The 15,840-nt window shown below is 40.5% G+C and overlaps 1 protein-coding gene across 1 annotated transcript in view; it reads right to left on the bottom strand.

The window, feature by feature from the left end:
• LOC109935263 (centromere protein F-like) overlaps positions 1–15,840 on the bottom strand; it is a 36,329-nt gene that overhangs the window by 16,807 nt on the left and 3,682 nt on the right. Inside the window, exons 2-5 of the mRNA XM_048601326.1 lie at positions 13,642–13,837; positions 9,821–10,017; positions 6,973–7,070; positions 6,464–6,555 (exon numbers count right to left, since the gene is read on the bottom strand). Coding sequence (XP_048457283.1) covers positions 6,464–6,555; positions 6,973–7,070; positions 9,821–10,017; positions 13,642–13,803 — 549 coding nt within the window. The 5' untranslated portion in view covers positions 13,804–13,837. The remainder of the gene's footprint in view (positions 1–6,463; positions 6,556–6,972; positions 7,071–9,820; positions 10,018–13,641; positions 13,838–15,840) is intronic.

The following is a 15,840-nucleotide window of genomic DNA, read 5'->3' as shown; positions in this document are numbered from 1 at the left end:
CTTCATACAACTCCTTCTACCCATTCTTACTACCAGCCTCTCAAACTTAGCATGTCCCACAGTGTCCATTTCCATTGTCTCTCCAAATGCTTCCTCGTCACTCTTAGCAGCCACAACCCTAACTCCATTATCAGACAACCTAAAGTTTCTGCCAATGCTTCCGGTCATCTGTAGATGCATGCAACTGCACTCAGAGGATAACGTGGTCTCTTACAAGATGTCCTATTTAAGACGCTGTGAATGCAATGTGTACAAAATTGAAAGGTACCATCCATTGATAAAAAGAAACCATGTACGATGAAAACATTGAGGGAACATTGCTTACTGCTGCACTTTTTCAAATCTTAACTGTCAAGTCTTTGGCCCTCTATTTTCCCCAACATGCAATTTTTTCATGCACTTGTGGGACATGGGCACCACTGGCCATCCTGAATTTCCTTGAGAAAAAAAAAAAATGGTGCTGACCTGCCATCTTGAACCCCTGCAGTCAACATGCTGTAGGTTGATTCACAATCCCCTTAGGGAGAGAATTACAGGATTTTGACCTAGTAATAATGAAGGAATGGCGATATATTTCCAAGTCAGGATGTCAGAGGCTTGGACGGGAACTTGCAAGTGGTGGTGTTCCCATGTAAATGCAGTGCTGGTCCTTCCAGATGGAAACGGTCATGGGATGGGAAGGTGCCGTCTGAGGAACATTGGTAAAGTTCTACAGTGCATCTTGAAGATAGGACACATTGCTGCTAGTGAGTGTCAGAGATTGCTGCATGTGGATATGGTGCCAATCATGCAGGCTGTTTTGTCCAGGATGATGTAAAGCTTCTTCAGTGTTGCTGGAGCCTGCACTCATCCAGCCAAGTGGGGAACACAGCATCATATTCCTGACTTGTACCTGGTTAATGATGTACTGGCTTTGGAGAGTCAGTAGAAGAATTAGAATCCCTACAGTGTGGAAACAGGCCCTTCGGCCCAACAAGTCCACACCGAACCTCAGAGCATCCCATCCAGATCCATCCCCCCCATGACCCATCACCTCCCTGAACACTACGGGCAATTTAGCATGGCCAATCCGCCTAACCTGCACATCTTTGGACTGTGGGAGGAAACCGGAGCACCCGGAGAAAACCCACGCAGACACGGGGAGAATGTGGAAACTCCACACAGACGGTCGCCCGAGGCTGGAATCGAACCCAGGTCCCTGGCGCTGTGAGGCAGCAGTGCTAACCACTGTGCCACCGTGGTATTACTCATTGTCCCTGACCTGCTGTTACAGCTGCTGTGTTTATGTGTCAAGTCCAGTTGAGTTTCTGGTCAATGGTAAGGGTGTTAAATATTGTGGATTCAGTGATGGTAACACCATTGAATGTCAAGGTGCAGTGATTAAATTATCTTTTATTAGAGACAGTCACTGCTTAGCATTTGTGTGAAGCGACTGCCACTTGTCAGCCAAAGCCTGGCTATTGTCCAGATCTTGTTGCATTTGAACTTGGACTGCTACAATATCTGAAGAGCAAATGAATGGTGCTGAACTTTATGCAATCATCCCCCCTCTTGTCACGGCTCATAGTATTTGCAGTATCAAGTGCTTGCAATCGTTTCTTGATCTCATGTGGAGTGAATACAATTGGCTCAGACTGATATCTGTGAATCTGTAGACCACTGGGGGAGGCCAGGATTGAACATTCACTGAGCACTTCCGACTGAAAATTGCTGCGAATCCTTTAGTCTTACTTTTTGCACGGATGTGCTGAGCTCTTTCATCATTGAGGATGGGGATATTTGTGCAGGGTCCTCCTCCAGTGAGTTGTTTAATTGTCTTCCATCGTTCACAACAGGACTGCAGTGCTTAGATCTGATCCGCTGGTTGTGGGATTGCTTAATTCTGACTATCACTTTCTGCTCATGCTGTTTGGCAAGCACGTAGTCCTGTTTGGTAGTTTCATAAGGTTGGCACCTCACTTTTAGGTATGTCTGGTGCTGCCTCCTGGCATGCCCTCCTGTACTCCCCATTGTGCCAGGGTTGGTCCACTGGCGTGATGGTAATGGTTGAGTAGGTGATATATCAGACCATGAAGTTGCATATTGTATGGGAATACAATTCTGCTGCTGTTGATGGCCCACAGAACCTCATGGATGTCCAGGCTAGAGTTGCTAGATCTATTCAAAGTCTGACCATTTAGCACAGCAATAGTGCCACAAGACATAATCGAGGTATTCTCAACATGAAGGCGGGAACCTCATCTCCATGTGGTCGTTGCAGTCATCACTGTTACCATTACAGTCATAGACAGATGCATCTGCAGCTGGCAGATTGACAGTGAGGTGGAACATGTTTTTCCCTCCTCCTGCTGGGACCCTCACCACCTGCCACAGACGCAGTCTAGTGGCTATGTTCTTTAGGACGCAACCAGCTCATTCAGTAGTGCTGCTGCCAAGCCACTTAGTGGCGGACATTGAAATCCCCCACCCAGAGTACATTTTGGGCCCTTGCCACCTTCAGTGCTTCTTTCAAATATTTTTCAATATTGAGAAGTACTGATTCATCAGCTGACGGAGGTTGGTACATGGTAATCAGCAGGTTTTTTTGTCCATGTTTAACCTCAATCAAGTCATGAGACTCGATGGTAACTGGCGTCAATGTTGAGAGCTCCCAGGGTAATTCCCTCCCAACTGTATGCTATTGTGGCACTACCACTGCTGGGTCCGTCCTGCCGGTGGGACAGGACATATGCAGGGATAGTGATAGTTGTATCTGGGACATTGTCTGTAAGGTATGATTCCGTGCCAATTTAGTAACACTGCTTTGCAAGGTCGATGGGGCTGTTTCTGACGTTGTCTTTTCCAGTACCTAGGTTGATGGCAGGTGGTCTGTCCAATTTCATTTCTTTGATGAGACTTTGTAGCGATTGATACAACTGAATGGTTTGCTAGGCCATTTCAGAAACAAGTTGAGGGTCAACCATATTGTCGTGGGTCTGGAGTCACATGGTGTCAGCACGACCCCATTGCCCTGTGTATATTGTTCATCTTGATTCCACATGCTGCAGCAGAGACTCAACACAGTTAACAATCCATGATACCACCCTGTGTGGACACAAGTTTAATGTGTCAAGCTGATAGTTATATTCAGAGCTAGAGTGAGACTCAAAGTCACAGCTGTAAAGATGAAACAATGAAATGTATACACGTGTGAAAGGTCACTTGTGCCAAAGCCCCTTCAATAAAAATTCTCCCTCATCCTACCACTTCATCTTCGTGAACTCCCTACTTCTATAGCTGCATGTAGGGAGTCTGCAAAGCAGTCCATTAGCCATGGAGTTTTGGTCAGGCAGCCCCCAGGGTGTTTGGTTCTGGACAGCCCAGATATGTCAAAGATCTCTTAACTGAAGCATGTGAACCATCCTCATCTAAAACTTCCAAGGGTGCAGGTGAAGGGTCCAGCCAACTCTGGAGTTCCTGGAGAAAATCTGACAGACCCACGTTTGGTTGTTCTTCTGGTTGGGTGCCTCCTAGCACCATACTCTCTTCTTGTGAGGAAGAGTCACGTGGTGGAATACCACGTTCCCCGTACCTCTGTCACTACATCTTCACTCCTGATAACCAATGGCTGGGACAATGGAGTGAGGTGTGTAGCTTCTCCAGCAAACCCTCAGAGTGCTGGACTTGGCTTGCTGCAGCAGTTACTAACGTGTCCATGAAGCCAGACAATTGAATGAGTCGCTGCGCTGCTGCAGTTTCTGGACAACAAGGTCAATTGCATCCCACATATCTGTCAGTCGCTCCTCCCTGTGCACGTGGATGAAGTCCTGTGCACGTGGATGACACCACCAAGTCCTCTCCGGTCTAGGGCTGAGCAAGTGCTTGGTCACCAATAATCATCTGATTTGTCAGTGGCCTGGGGTATTACTCTCCCTCCCCTCAGCCAGTTACAGAGGTTTCACAGTGAGGTGCTCACCAGATTGTAATCCCAAACTTTAACACTAACATCCTCCTTGGGGTGTCTGCCTCCAAGGTGAATGGGGTGGGCACAGCATTCAGCCATGCTGATGCTTCTCTGGCCTCAGTGTGTTCGATCTTGGAGGTTGAAGAGGTGGCTTCTGGGGAGCTAGTCATTTCTCCATGCATGTACTCAGTCCTCTAGATATAAAGGCCGGGATTCCATTAGCTCTCTTGATTATTTTCTGTATAGGTTCTTGGCATTTTTAAAAATTTATTCACCTGAACCCCCAAATCTCTTTGGACATCCACTGTATTTAATTTCATACAAACTAGAAAATACCCTGATCTATCCTTTTACAGTCCAAAATGGTAAGTTCTGTTGCTTACATTGAACTCCATCTGCCGGGGTTACACTGAGAGTTGTAGTGGAATGAACAATGTCACTTATCATTCGGCACTTTGGCATCTCTACAGCAGTCCCAGTTTTGTCTGTGACAGCCAGGATTCTCTCTACTTATGGGCTGAGGAACCAAACATTGGGCAGCCCTCCACTCGTCCAGGCCCTTTTTACCCTACTGTGGGTTGTTTTCTTCAGGAAGGAGTGTAAGTTCTGGACTGAGTAAGATGAAAGATGGTGGGGTGCTTTGGTGGAATGAGTAGGCAGTGTCGAGTTGGTGATGTGGAAAGTTGAGGCTGACAGCCGGTGAGGGAAGATGTTGCCGGTGATACTAAGATTGGCAGAGCATGAGGTGTGAGGCGGAAGGTGTGTGCTGTAGCAGAGATAGAATGAGCCTGAGGTGACAGAGAGAAGATTGTGTCACTTACTTAACCTGGTAGAGCAGAGAAGATCATTAACTTTCTTACAGCACTGCTAGCCATTCTACCACATAGTTAAGACAGCACTGACTTGATTGATCATCTCTAATTGGCTTGTCAGGGTCTAGTGGCATGACCTCCTCTGCCAGTGCTCCAGCAAGAGGACTCCTTTCCTTCATACCACTGCTCAACCAGGACTTCCCAGTCCATGTCAGAGACTCTTAGCATTGTCTTTCCATTCTCAGACATGTTCACATTCTATCTTTGATCAAGCAGGATAGTTTCAGAATGCCAACACTTGACCGGGTGCACAGCAGCGTTTTAAATACGGCACAGGCAACAGTTATACTAGTCTATCAGCAGATGTGCAATGAGTAGCAAGATGTTCCAAAACAACAGGTGGTAGAATCAGATGCGACTGATTCAATTACCACCTATCTGCTCTGATTGCATTAACAAATATTTGGCAACACAAGACGAGAAATCTCTCTGGGCCTGGTGGTAAAAATCCATCCTAAAAACGTGACAGCAACTGGTGTTAAGCCAAAAAACAATATGTAAGGTTCAGTTCCATTTATTTCTTTCCTCAAATGAAAGTGCTTTGCAGCTAAATCTCTCAGATGCCAAAGCAGGGATCAGAATCTGCCATATAAAAAACAAGGAAAATAAACTAGAATTTTGGCATTTAATGTCACATGAAAGTTATTTTCTAATGAAATAATTAGAAACCAAACCAGAAAGTAGGATTAGTGAAAAACAAAATTTTAAATGTTGGTCCTTTATCCCTAGAAGCCTATTGCGTGAATACAATTCAGTGGGTTGAAAAAGACAGAGTTAGGGGAGAGAGAGCGAGAGCAGGAAGAAAAAGATTAACAGAGAATGTAGATAATCAACTTCAGCTTGTGTGAAAGCTGGAGTTGTATTCATGTGACCAAAACAAATTTGTCAAGCAACCAATCAACCTCAATTAAATAACTGCATTTCCCAAGTGCAAAGGAAGCAGTTTTAAAGAATGAGTAACTTTAAAGATGGACAGTTGGAGGACAGGAGGTGGGCGAGTCCTCCTTTCAAATTCATCAACAATTATTTACACCAGCATTCGAAGGGTGAGGAAAATTGAAACCATTACTTTAGCTCTCAAAGTGAATCAATTTTGTTTTTATAAATATACAACTTTCTTGGCCAGCAGCACAAAACAGACAACAAGGATAACTTGGCACTCTGAATTTATTTCAAAAATAAATTCAATAGAAATAAAGGAATTGGGCCAAGTGTAATATGGGTTGACAATCTGCCATTGCTTGTATTCCCCATCACCAGTTAAAATTTCATCCTCATAGATCTAGTTAGCATCAAACAGCATATTTCAAAAGCCTAATAGAAGACTATTTACATTTTAAAAGCGGAATATTGCAAGTGCTGGAAGTCTGAAATAAAACATAATATTTTAGGTTTTCAGATCAGCTCAGCTCAACATGCTGAATTAAACCAAGGAATTAACACTGAATGAAAAAGAAAAAATGAAAAACACAAATTCTAAATGTATCACTAAATGAAGCATTTAAAACAATGCAGATAGAAATACTCACACCAGAACCAAGAACAGTTCTCAGTTCAGTTACCTTTCAGTCATTTTTAGAAATGCCAACAAATTTGCTGCATATTTCCAGCAAATTCTCTTTGAACGGATATCAATGATCTATCTTACCTTGGTTTGAATCGTTTTTAGTTCGGTTTCCAATCGCCTTCTTTCTTCCACTTCTTTATTGTATTGTTCCTGTAATTCCTCTAGTTTTGGATCTGTGAATCAACAAAATGACTTGGTATCATACAAGCCCTGTAATTTTGCTTCAGAAATTTGATTTAAAAAATTAACCTTTTTGAACATTCTACAATATTAGTCATGATTGTATTCCCCAGTTAGCAGCACAGACCTGTCCATGATATTTAAATGAGACTCTTGGTGTTCCAAATCATACTGACCCCATATATTGGCAAATCTTAGGCATGGCAGCTACAAGAAGCATTATAATCAATGACACAAGCAGCTAAATATCAGCCTAGATTATACGCGAGAGTCTTGAACAGGGCTTGGTGCATAAACATGTGTCTCAAAACACAGCGTGTTACCAATAAGCTCAAGGTAACACTTGTGATTTACTCTGTAATGTTTAAATCTTTTAAAACATTACAATCTATTCCCAGGAATATTCTTACTTGGTGTCACAGATCCAGAGAGATTTCTTTGTGGCGTTCCAGACTGTGCGTCTCCTAACATTACAGTCAGCTGGCTTCGTTCAAGTTCTGACTTGTATCTATAAAAACAAGATTGGTAGTTCGATGAAAATCTGATCTAACTGCTTTTAATTCACAGAAGTAGAATTAGTTATAAATTTGTTTCACAGACGAATATAGAAAAAAATCTTTCAAATATAGTTCAGCCTATCTACACGATTAAAAATTGAGTTAGACAATGACTTGTCAGCAGTTTTCCTGGGCATCTAGAGGATGCTATTAATTCTCTGGACCTATACTTCTTCCATCTTCCACAAATGGCTATGTAATCTAGCCACCAATTTTATTTTAGAGCTTCTAACTCCTAGCTCAGTGGTTCCCAACCTATTCAGTATCAATGCACTCTTTAATGAAGCAAGCAATTCCACAACGACCCACCTTTTTCAGTTGAACTAATTACTTATACAGGTCACATTTACTATGCCATAGTAGCAATAGAGATACAGAGCAATCGATGAGGCTCCCCACTCACTAACCATCCATCAAACAGCTGCCTTTCAACATGTGCCCATCTTGCAGAGGTTGCCACGTGGTCTAGTCATGGAGAGGAGGCCCAGTCATGGACAGGAAGCCCATTCATCTGCAATGGCAGCTGCCCCCCACTGTGTGAGCCAAACCCCTGTCCCCTGGATTCAGCTCTAAGGGCTGGCTCTGCAAGTTGCAGTTCCTGCACTTACCATTTTCTCAGCTCTGCTCTGGTGAAGCCCTAATGACCTGCAGTAGCAGCAGCACTTGATCCAACTGACTCAGTCCAGGTGCAAAGGCCAAAAGGTAACAGACTCACCAACCTCAAGCACTGAGTGAAACTGCTGTGCACCAAACACAGCTACATCTCCCGCCCCACGATAACAGCACCTGCTATCAGCAGGTAAAGCACACTGCTTCCCAAAAATTCCATGGCATACTTCTCACCTTGCTGCAGCACACCACCTGAAAAACATTAACTAGCCCACACAACATCACACTGTTAAACACTAGCTTATAAAGTTAAATTGCAATATGTAATTTGTTAAAAGGAACATGTCCTTCTCATATACAGAGTACATTATGCCGTTATATTAAATGCTATCCTCATTAATTTAACTTCAGAAATGACGTTTGTTTAACTGCAGATTTTTATTGAATCTCCAATCTTCTTTCCTGAAAATCAACAGGTTGCTGGCATGTAATTCCACAAATACCAATTAGCCTCCAATATCTAATCCAAAAAATTCAGCTCATTGTGAACATACTGACAAGATCTGTGTTTCTGTGTCACATACTGACAAGGATAGAAAGTTAGTTCGCTAACAAGCAGCACTAATAGATCTTTTCCACATCAACAAAATGCATTGAGTTGTGTACCACAGGGATCGGTGGGTTATCTTATGGGGCAAGGCTGGATAGGCTAAGCTCGCATATGCTGGAGATTAGAAGAATAAAAAGTGATTTGACTGAAACAGCAAAAGATCCTAAGAGTATCTGACAGTTTAGATGTGGGGGGAGGGTGTTTCCTCAGATAGGAGAATTTAGAAATGTGGTGGTGGGAGGGGACGCGGTTTGGTGTGGTGGTGGTGGCACCATTTAATAATCAGGAACAACTCATTTAAAACAGAACTTAAATGATTTTGCTTCCTCTTAACAAGCCACAAGTGTTTGGAACTCTTCCTGAAAGGGTAGAAGCAGGATCCTTGAATATTTAAGGCACCGGTAGATATTCTTATTAAGCAAGGAGGTTAAAAAGTTATCTGAGATAGATGGGAATATGGATTTGAGTTTGAGAACAGCTTATTGAATGGTGGAGGAAGCTTGAGGGCTGAATAGCCTATATTGCTTCTAAATCATATGTTATTTACTTTCAAAATCAAAATGAAAAGCTTGAGGTATATGGGCCAGGAGCAGGCAGGTCAAATTAAATTAGTTAGGGATTATTTTCAGCATGGGCTGGTTGGACCAAAGGGTCTGTTTCCGTGCTGTATAACTGTGACTAAATAAATAGAAAGCCAGCAGACAGTTTTACCACATTTAACGTCATTACAGCAGAATCTGATACTGCCTTCAATATGATGGCTATGAATGTACATTCTCATTTGGAATTTACCAGATACTGATGAGGAATGGAAATATAGCAAATGTTTATCTCTGCGTTGCAGAGGAACTGAAGACAATTCAAGCACTGTCGCAAGCAACTGTATAGAACAATTAGCGAGCATAAACGGTTAATTTTCTGGTATTTACAACTTAGCCACTCACCAACTGAACCCGGTGAACTGAAATGATCTTTCACTTTCATAACTACAGCTAGGAGAGTCCTGAAGTGGTAATACCTGACTTGAAACATGAACTCTGTTTCAGTCTCCAAATGCTGCTAAATTTGCTGAGTTTCTCCAGAATTTTTATTTAATAACTAGGAGATGGAGGACAAAACACATCTTATGCAAATAATCTGCTCTGTTATTTCAATTCATGAGGCAGTTTAAATATCACCCTCTGGTGGCTAACTGTTATACCATCAGGTTTCCTGATATTACTTAATTGCAATTAACATTTGAACATTTGTAACCAACAAGTTAGTGTCGCATATTTTCTGAGAGAATATGTTCCAAAGTTTTACATTAATGAGGAGGACATAGTTTACTAAGGTAGGGTTTGTTTGCTTCACCTAATTGTTGTTTCCAGCAGCGCTCCATCCCTGACTTTGGTAAGAAACAGTGCCTCCTTAGTTCTTTGTATGCCCATGCATTATATTATCTTGAGCCAATTTATCAGCACAGTATAAAATCTCCATTACCTCTTGTTCTCTTGCTCAAGTTTATCCATCCGTATCTTGTTTGATGCAAGCTGTCCTTCCAGGTAATTAACTTGTGATTCCTTCACTTGCAGATCATGGGAAATTTTCTGTCTGATTTTCTCAAGGTTTTCACATGATTCTATTAAGTTCTGGTGTTCACGCTTCAGAGCACTTGTTTCAGTCTTTTCATTCTCTACCTGGTTTACAAACAAACAAATAAACTCATGGAAAACGTTATCAATAATATTTTCAACCATAGAAAGAAAACTTACAGGTTACTTTACAACAAACATAAACTCCGTTTTCTCCCCTTTCTGAAAGTTTTAACATGCTAATAGGCGATTAATCTTCACCAGCTATTTTCAGTGGTTTACTGTGGATTTCAACCCATACAATGAGCTTCAGTAAGCTATTTTCCCACATAAGCATCATAGCGAGAATAGATTTAAGATAAAATTATGCTTTTAGCATGAATTTACAAGTATCTGTGCAGTTGTTGACAGTACTCTCATACTATCCTTTGAGTCAGAAGACATCCACACAAACAGGGTGAATTTCTATAAAGAATAGTGGAAACTGCTGAAAAGCAGTTCAATAAACGTCTTAAAACAGAGAATCAGGACAGCAACTGAAGAAATTCATTCCTGCAGTCAAGCAGACACCCCAACACCCTGTTCACATACTGTACCATTGTCAGAGATTTGACCCTTTGGACTTGTCCTGTCTACTTGCTCAGAGAGTCAACATTTGACAGTTCATTATTCCAAAAACAGCAGAAATCTCCCTTAGACAATGTTACTGTCAGGTAAGATCAAAGAAATCATTCATCCAATTACTGTCTGCACTTCGTACAAATCAGTTGCCATATTCGCCTATAACACAGTTACTCCATTTCAAAGTTATTTGTGGTGTGTAACATGCTTTTGGGAATATTCAGAGACAAGCAGAAAATAAATTCAAGACTTGTAAAGAAAATTTTGACATTTGCAAGTGTAAAAAACAACTGAATTAGTATATGCAACGAAAAGGACAAGTTTTCTTCCCACTCCTTCTTTAGCTAATACACTACTTATTATATCCTTTCTACTTCAATCATCTACAGATTTGGAAAGGGAAAATAATCTTTCTTTCTCCCACTGCGGTCACACTGTCACCAGCATTACAGTTAAAGAGTGTTACCACAATATTCAATCACCCCAGGTTCACTGCATGCCCATGTCCACTGGAAAAGGGGGCAGATAAGAGAAAATTTGTCTGCCAAATTCAGTTCCATGATTGTGGTGTAACAAAAAGAATATCTCTTGTACCCATATTGGTGCAGGCATCCTCTACGGGTGCCCAAGTGGCATTCACCAGCAAAAAAAAAATCCCCTCTATTCTTTCATGAGATGTGTATGTCAATGGCAAGGCTAACATTTGTTGCCCATCCCTAATTGTGCTTGAACCATTTTAGAGGGCAGCCAACTTTCAACTACTTTCTGTAATTCTGGAATCACATGTTGATCAGACTGGGAAAAGATGGCAGATTTCTTTCCATAAAAGGACATTAGTGAACTAATAATCAATTATAGCTTCATTGTTATTATTATGAAAACACATTGCCTAAGAGGCTGGTAGAAACAAGTCCAATTCTGACTTTAAAGCTTTTGAGAAGATTTGTAGCTCGAGTTGTAGATGAGGTTGTAGACTCGCTTGCCGAGCCAGTGCGTTTGGTTGCAGACGTTTCGTCACCCTGCTAGGTAACATAGTCAGTGGGCCTCCAGTGAAGTGTTGGTGTTCTGTGCCGCTTGTTATTTATAAACTTCAGTTTGCTGGGGTGGTTGGCATTACTTCTGGAACTCCATCAACAAACACATTGAACTGGACCCTGTGTACAAACCATTGAAAAACAGAACCACAACCAAACGCACCGGCTCAGCGAGCAAGTCTACAACCTCAGAATTCTGACCGTCAAAAAGAAATTTGATGTTTAGCTAAAGGGAAGAAAAAAATGCAGGGCTACAAGGTAAAGGCAGGAATGTGAGATTAGTAGGACTTGCTCTTGCAGAAAGGCAGCACAAAAATGACAGGTTGAATGATCTCCTTCTGGTGCTGCATCTCCCTTCATTGATCAGATCTCTAATTTTAGTAAAATATAGTGGCTAATACCGAAGAAATATTCTGGATTATAACACCATCCAAAACTCCCAAAAAGTTATTGCAATAAAATACATTTTAACATATTATTTCCTACATTCTAATTATTTCTATGGTTTTTATTTAGAAATCTTCACAATTGTACATGTTCTTCCAATAAATTTAATCTTTCATTTGCAATTATTGAACCTAACATTAACTTTACATACTGGTTCTCTCATTTGCTTTATTTCCAACACCAAAAATGTGCCATCACAATACATTCTATTACTAAATAGCTCTCATTTCGAAAACACTATACTTCAGTAGCAGAATTGTACTTTTTTTTAAAAACATGTCTAAATGTTCCTGTCGTCATTATTCATCTGTTCCCTTAACTTAAATATAAACATTCTTTCTTGATATTCGTGTTTATATGTCTCACTTCAAAATCTTCTAACTTGCTCCATGAAGTCAATGAAGTACTCTGAAGCAAAGTCACTATTCTCATGTAGTTGACCATCAAAGTCAATTTGCACACAAGATCCCATAATCAGGAATTTGTATTAGTGATTTTTGGTAGAATGATAAATATTACCAGGACATCAGTAAAAATTCCACGCTCTTTCAAGTTTGCTTGACAGAAACGGTTTAGTGCTTTACTCAAAAGCAGCAACTCGGAAAGTGACTTGAATTTACAACAACGGTCAAGAGCTTAAAGTGCTCCAGCTAAGTTGAAGTCACATTATACTTCTAATACTGTTAACATTGATAAGGTGATAAGTGGGAAAGTGATGAGTGGCCTGTTACTTGAAGCACATGGTACCTACCTAATCCACATGGGATTAATATTGGAACACTGACCCAGTAGTAGTATGCAAGACGGCAGTGGTCTCAGTTGCATTTGTTGATCTCATTCTTTGCAGTAGTTCATATTTCAGGAAAGAATACCACTGTTGAAATAACTTTGGTCAGTTGTATGTGGGAAAATTCCCAAGCTTTAGATATCTTAACTTGCAAACTATAGCTATTTGGGGTTTGGATTGTACAAAACCATTTTTAATATTTCCAGAATAGACTGAAATGTGTTGGAAACCCATTTTCATTGGAATAGGAAATTTATTACTGGTGGTTACTAGACCTGAAGCACATTAACCTGCACAATGTTGACACTAGTAGTAAATACCACTTAACAATGACTAAAATGGCATTTACAAAGGCCAAAATGCAGCAATGCACTTGGTCCTCAGGGATACGTGCACCATAATCATGAAGCATGCAATTAAAAGTACCTTCTTTAAATGATGGATTAATTTCACTATACGTTGCATACAAGTTAAGCAGAATGAGTTAAATAAAGTTGCAGAAAGTTTGCTGCAGTGGAGTTGACAAAATCCACAACCCATCCCAAAGCACTTCACAACCAAAAGTTAGTTTTCAATGCAGTCACTGTTGTTACCATAGGAAACCGTAATGGCCAATTTTATTCTGCCAACTGACATTAGTGGTTCATGAAGTTTTGCTATGTGCAAAATTGGTTGGTACTTTTTCTTAACAAAAGAAAAAAATAGTTTAAATCCTCAAGCCCATCAGGACACTTAAAATTACAACACTCTAGCTGAGCCAAGAAGAATAACTTCCAGCAAAAAAAGAACTTGACATCTATGAACAACTAAGCTATTTCTAAGAAAGTGTAGAATGATCACCTTTTGCTTTTGCTTGAACAAAGCAGCTTCCAGAGATTCTAGTTGAAATTGTCGCTGCTGGCGCTCCTTTTTGAGTTTATCCAACTGAGTTTCAATCTCCTGTATCTTCTGGAGCGCCTTTGTAGGCAAACCCTGTTTCCACTCTTCTGCTACCCAACTCATTTTGCTCAATTTTGTGAAAAATTTAGATCATGATCTAAGAAACAAAAATTTTAATTAGTCAGTGCCATTTACAACATCAGAGAACGCTGGACATTCCATCAAGCTCTGAGAGAGTTCTAAGGTTATGCATCAATAGAAACGTATTGCAATTTCAAAACCCAAAATAGAACTACTGAATTTAAATGAAGTTAAACTTAAGTATTACCATTAAAATACCAGAGATGATGGAACAGAAATGACAGTTTAAATAAGTTCCCACTAGGATGAAAGGAAACAAGGCTATTAGTTTTGATTATCAATGGCAAAAAGGGCTATGGGGATAGTGTGGGTAAAAGGCACTCAAGCGTTTGATCAGCCATGATCATATTAAATGGTGAACCAGGCTCGCTGGGTTTAATGGCCTACTCCTATTCTTAGTCCAAGATTAATAACAAGGAAGCTGTCAGGTGGTTTAGACAATTTGGGAAGATGTTAGCCTCCCATTTGAAAAGTTATTTCACACACACAGTCACTCATCAATTACTGCTCTACATCAGTGGAATTGCATAACACATTCCAGTACATCAGCTCTTGTGACTGTTTTGGAGTTAATCTCCTGAGTGGATGAAGTTTCAAGAATTCTTGCCCTTGCTACACATACACAAACCCGACAAACTTGCAAGATTGACTAGATCAATTAAAATGCAGAAATCTTTCTGGATTGCATGAACCACTTGCATGCCATAGGAAGTTCGGACTTAGAAAGAAACATATCATGCAATTACAAATCTTTCATCTTCAGAATTCTGCAATCTAATATTTACAAATTTCAAATCAAACCAATGCACAACTATCAGCTTATCACCGATGAAAGCTGTATAATTTACTAATTGGTAATTTTTGAAATTTGATACATGCAGGTGTATTTTTTACTTCTCTGAAGGACTTTTCTCCACAAAATTAAAAAAAAAGTGAGGCTATCCTTCTGGAACAGTAATTAAATGTAGTCTTTGTTAGAAAGCAGGTGATTGCAAATCCTGGGTGTTAATCAAAAGATTTTTATACTGTTGTGCTTATGACATTAACATAAAAATCCAAGGCCATTAGATTTGTTTTCTGTTCAGAAGAATCTAGTTTGAAGGGAGTCATTTTGTTTTCAAAAATCAGTTCGGACAACACCAATGTTGAGTTTGGAAGCAAGGGTAGTTTGTCTTCTAGGTGGAACTTTTCAGGGCAGCTCTGGGAACTGGGTACCTCAGCGGAAGGGTTTTAGTTTAGAAAACTTCCAAACCAGGGCATTATATGTGCAGGTTATTAGAATGAAGAAACATTAGGCTCTCAGATTTGAGAAGTCAGCAGATTTGGAAAGGACTCCAATTTTGTCCACAATTCCAAGCCCAAAAAACTGTCACAAGTCAATTAAGTGGAATCCTAAAGAGTTGAAATAGGAGGGCTAATTTCTCTGAACTAGAGTCTCTATAATGGATAGTGTCAGGAAATGTTTAGAAAATTTTGTTGCTGTGTCTTTCAAGTCTTGTTATCTTCCATATTTACAGCACCTCATTTTTATTTAAGGTTAGAATTTAAAGTGCTGGTGGCAAGCAACGGAGAAATGTGCACTCATGCAGAGGGAAGTTACATTGCTGAAGGTAACCATGGTCACGTGATAATTCAGGGTATATGGGAGAACATCAAAACAACCTTCTAGACAAATAGACAGGCTTGTTATCATGGTTACAACCTTCTTGCTAAACTCCACTGCCATTAACAATGTGTCTCTTTTGACGATGCAGTGTTCCACACAAGTGTTTCTGATAGGTCTTCCTGGCTGATGATTCGGTCCTCCAACATGTTTGATCTATTCCATGTGCTTTTATTCTCACTTTTTTCCTAAAAAACTGAGATATGGTTTCCCAATCAGCCTCTATTCAAGGGACAACCCTCTGCCATTTTCACTAACTAATGTGATGTCATGAATAAACATCTGTCCCTGACACAAAAACAAAGTTGCTGGAACAGCTCAGCAGGTCTGGCAGCATCTGTGAAGGAAAGAACAGT

This window comes from Rhincodon typus, chromosome 9 (assembly GCF_021869965.1).
Source record: "Rhincodon typus isolate 14 chromosome 9, sRhiTyp1.1, whole genome shotgun sequence".
NCBI lineage: Eukaryota > Metazoa > Chordata > Chondrichthyes > Orectolobiformes > Rhincodontidae > Rhincodon > Rhincodon typus.
The sequence above is the reverse complement of the archived record's forward strand: the minus strand, read 5'-3'. Positions and strand labels throughout refer to the sequence as shown.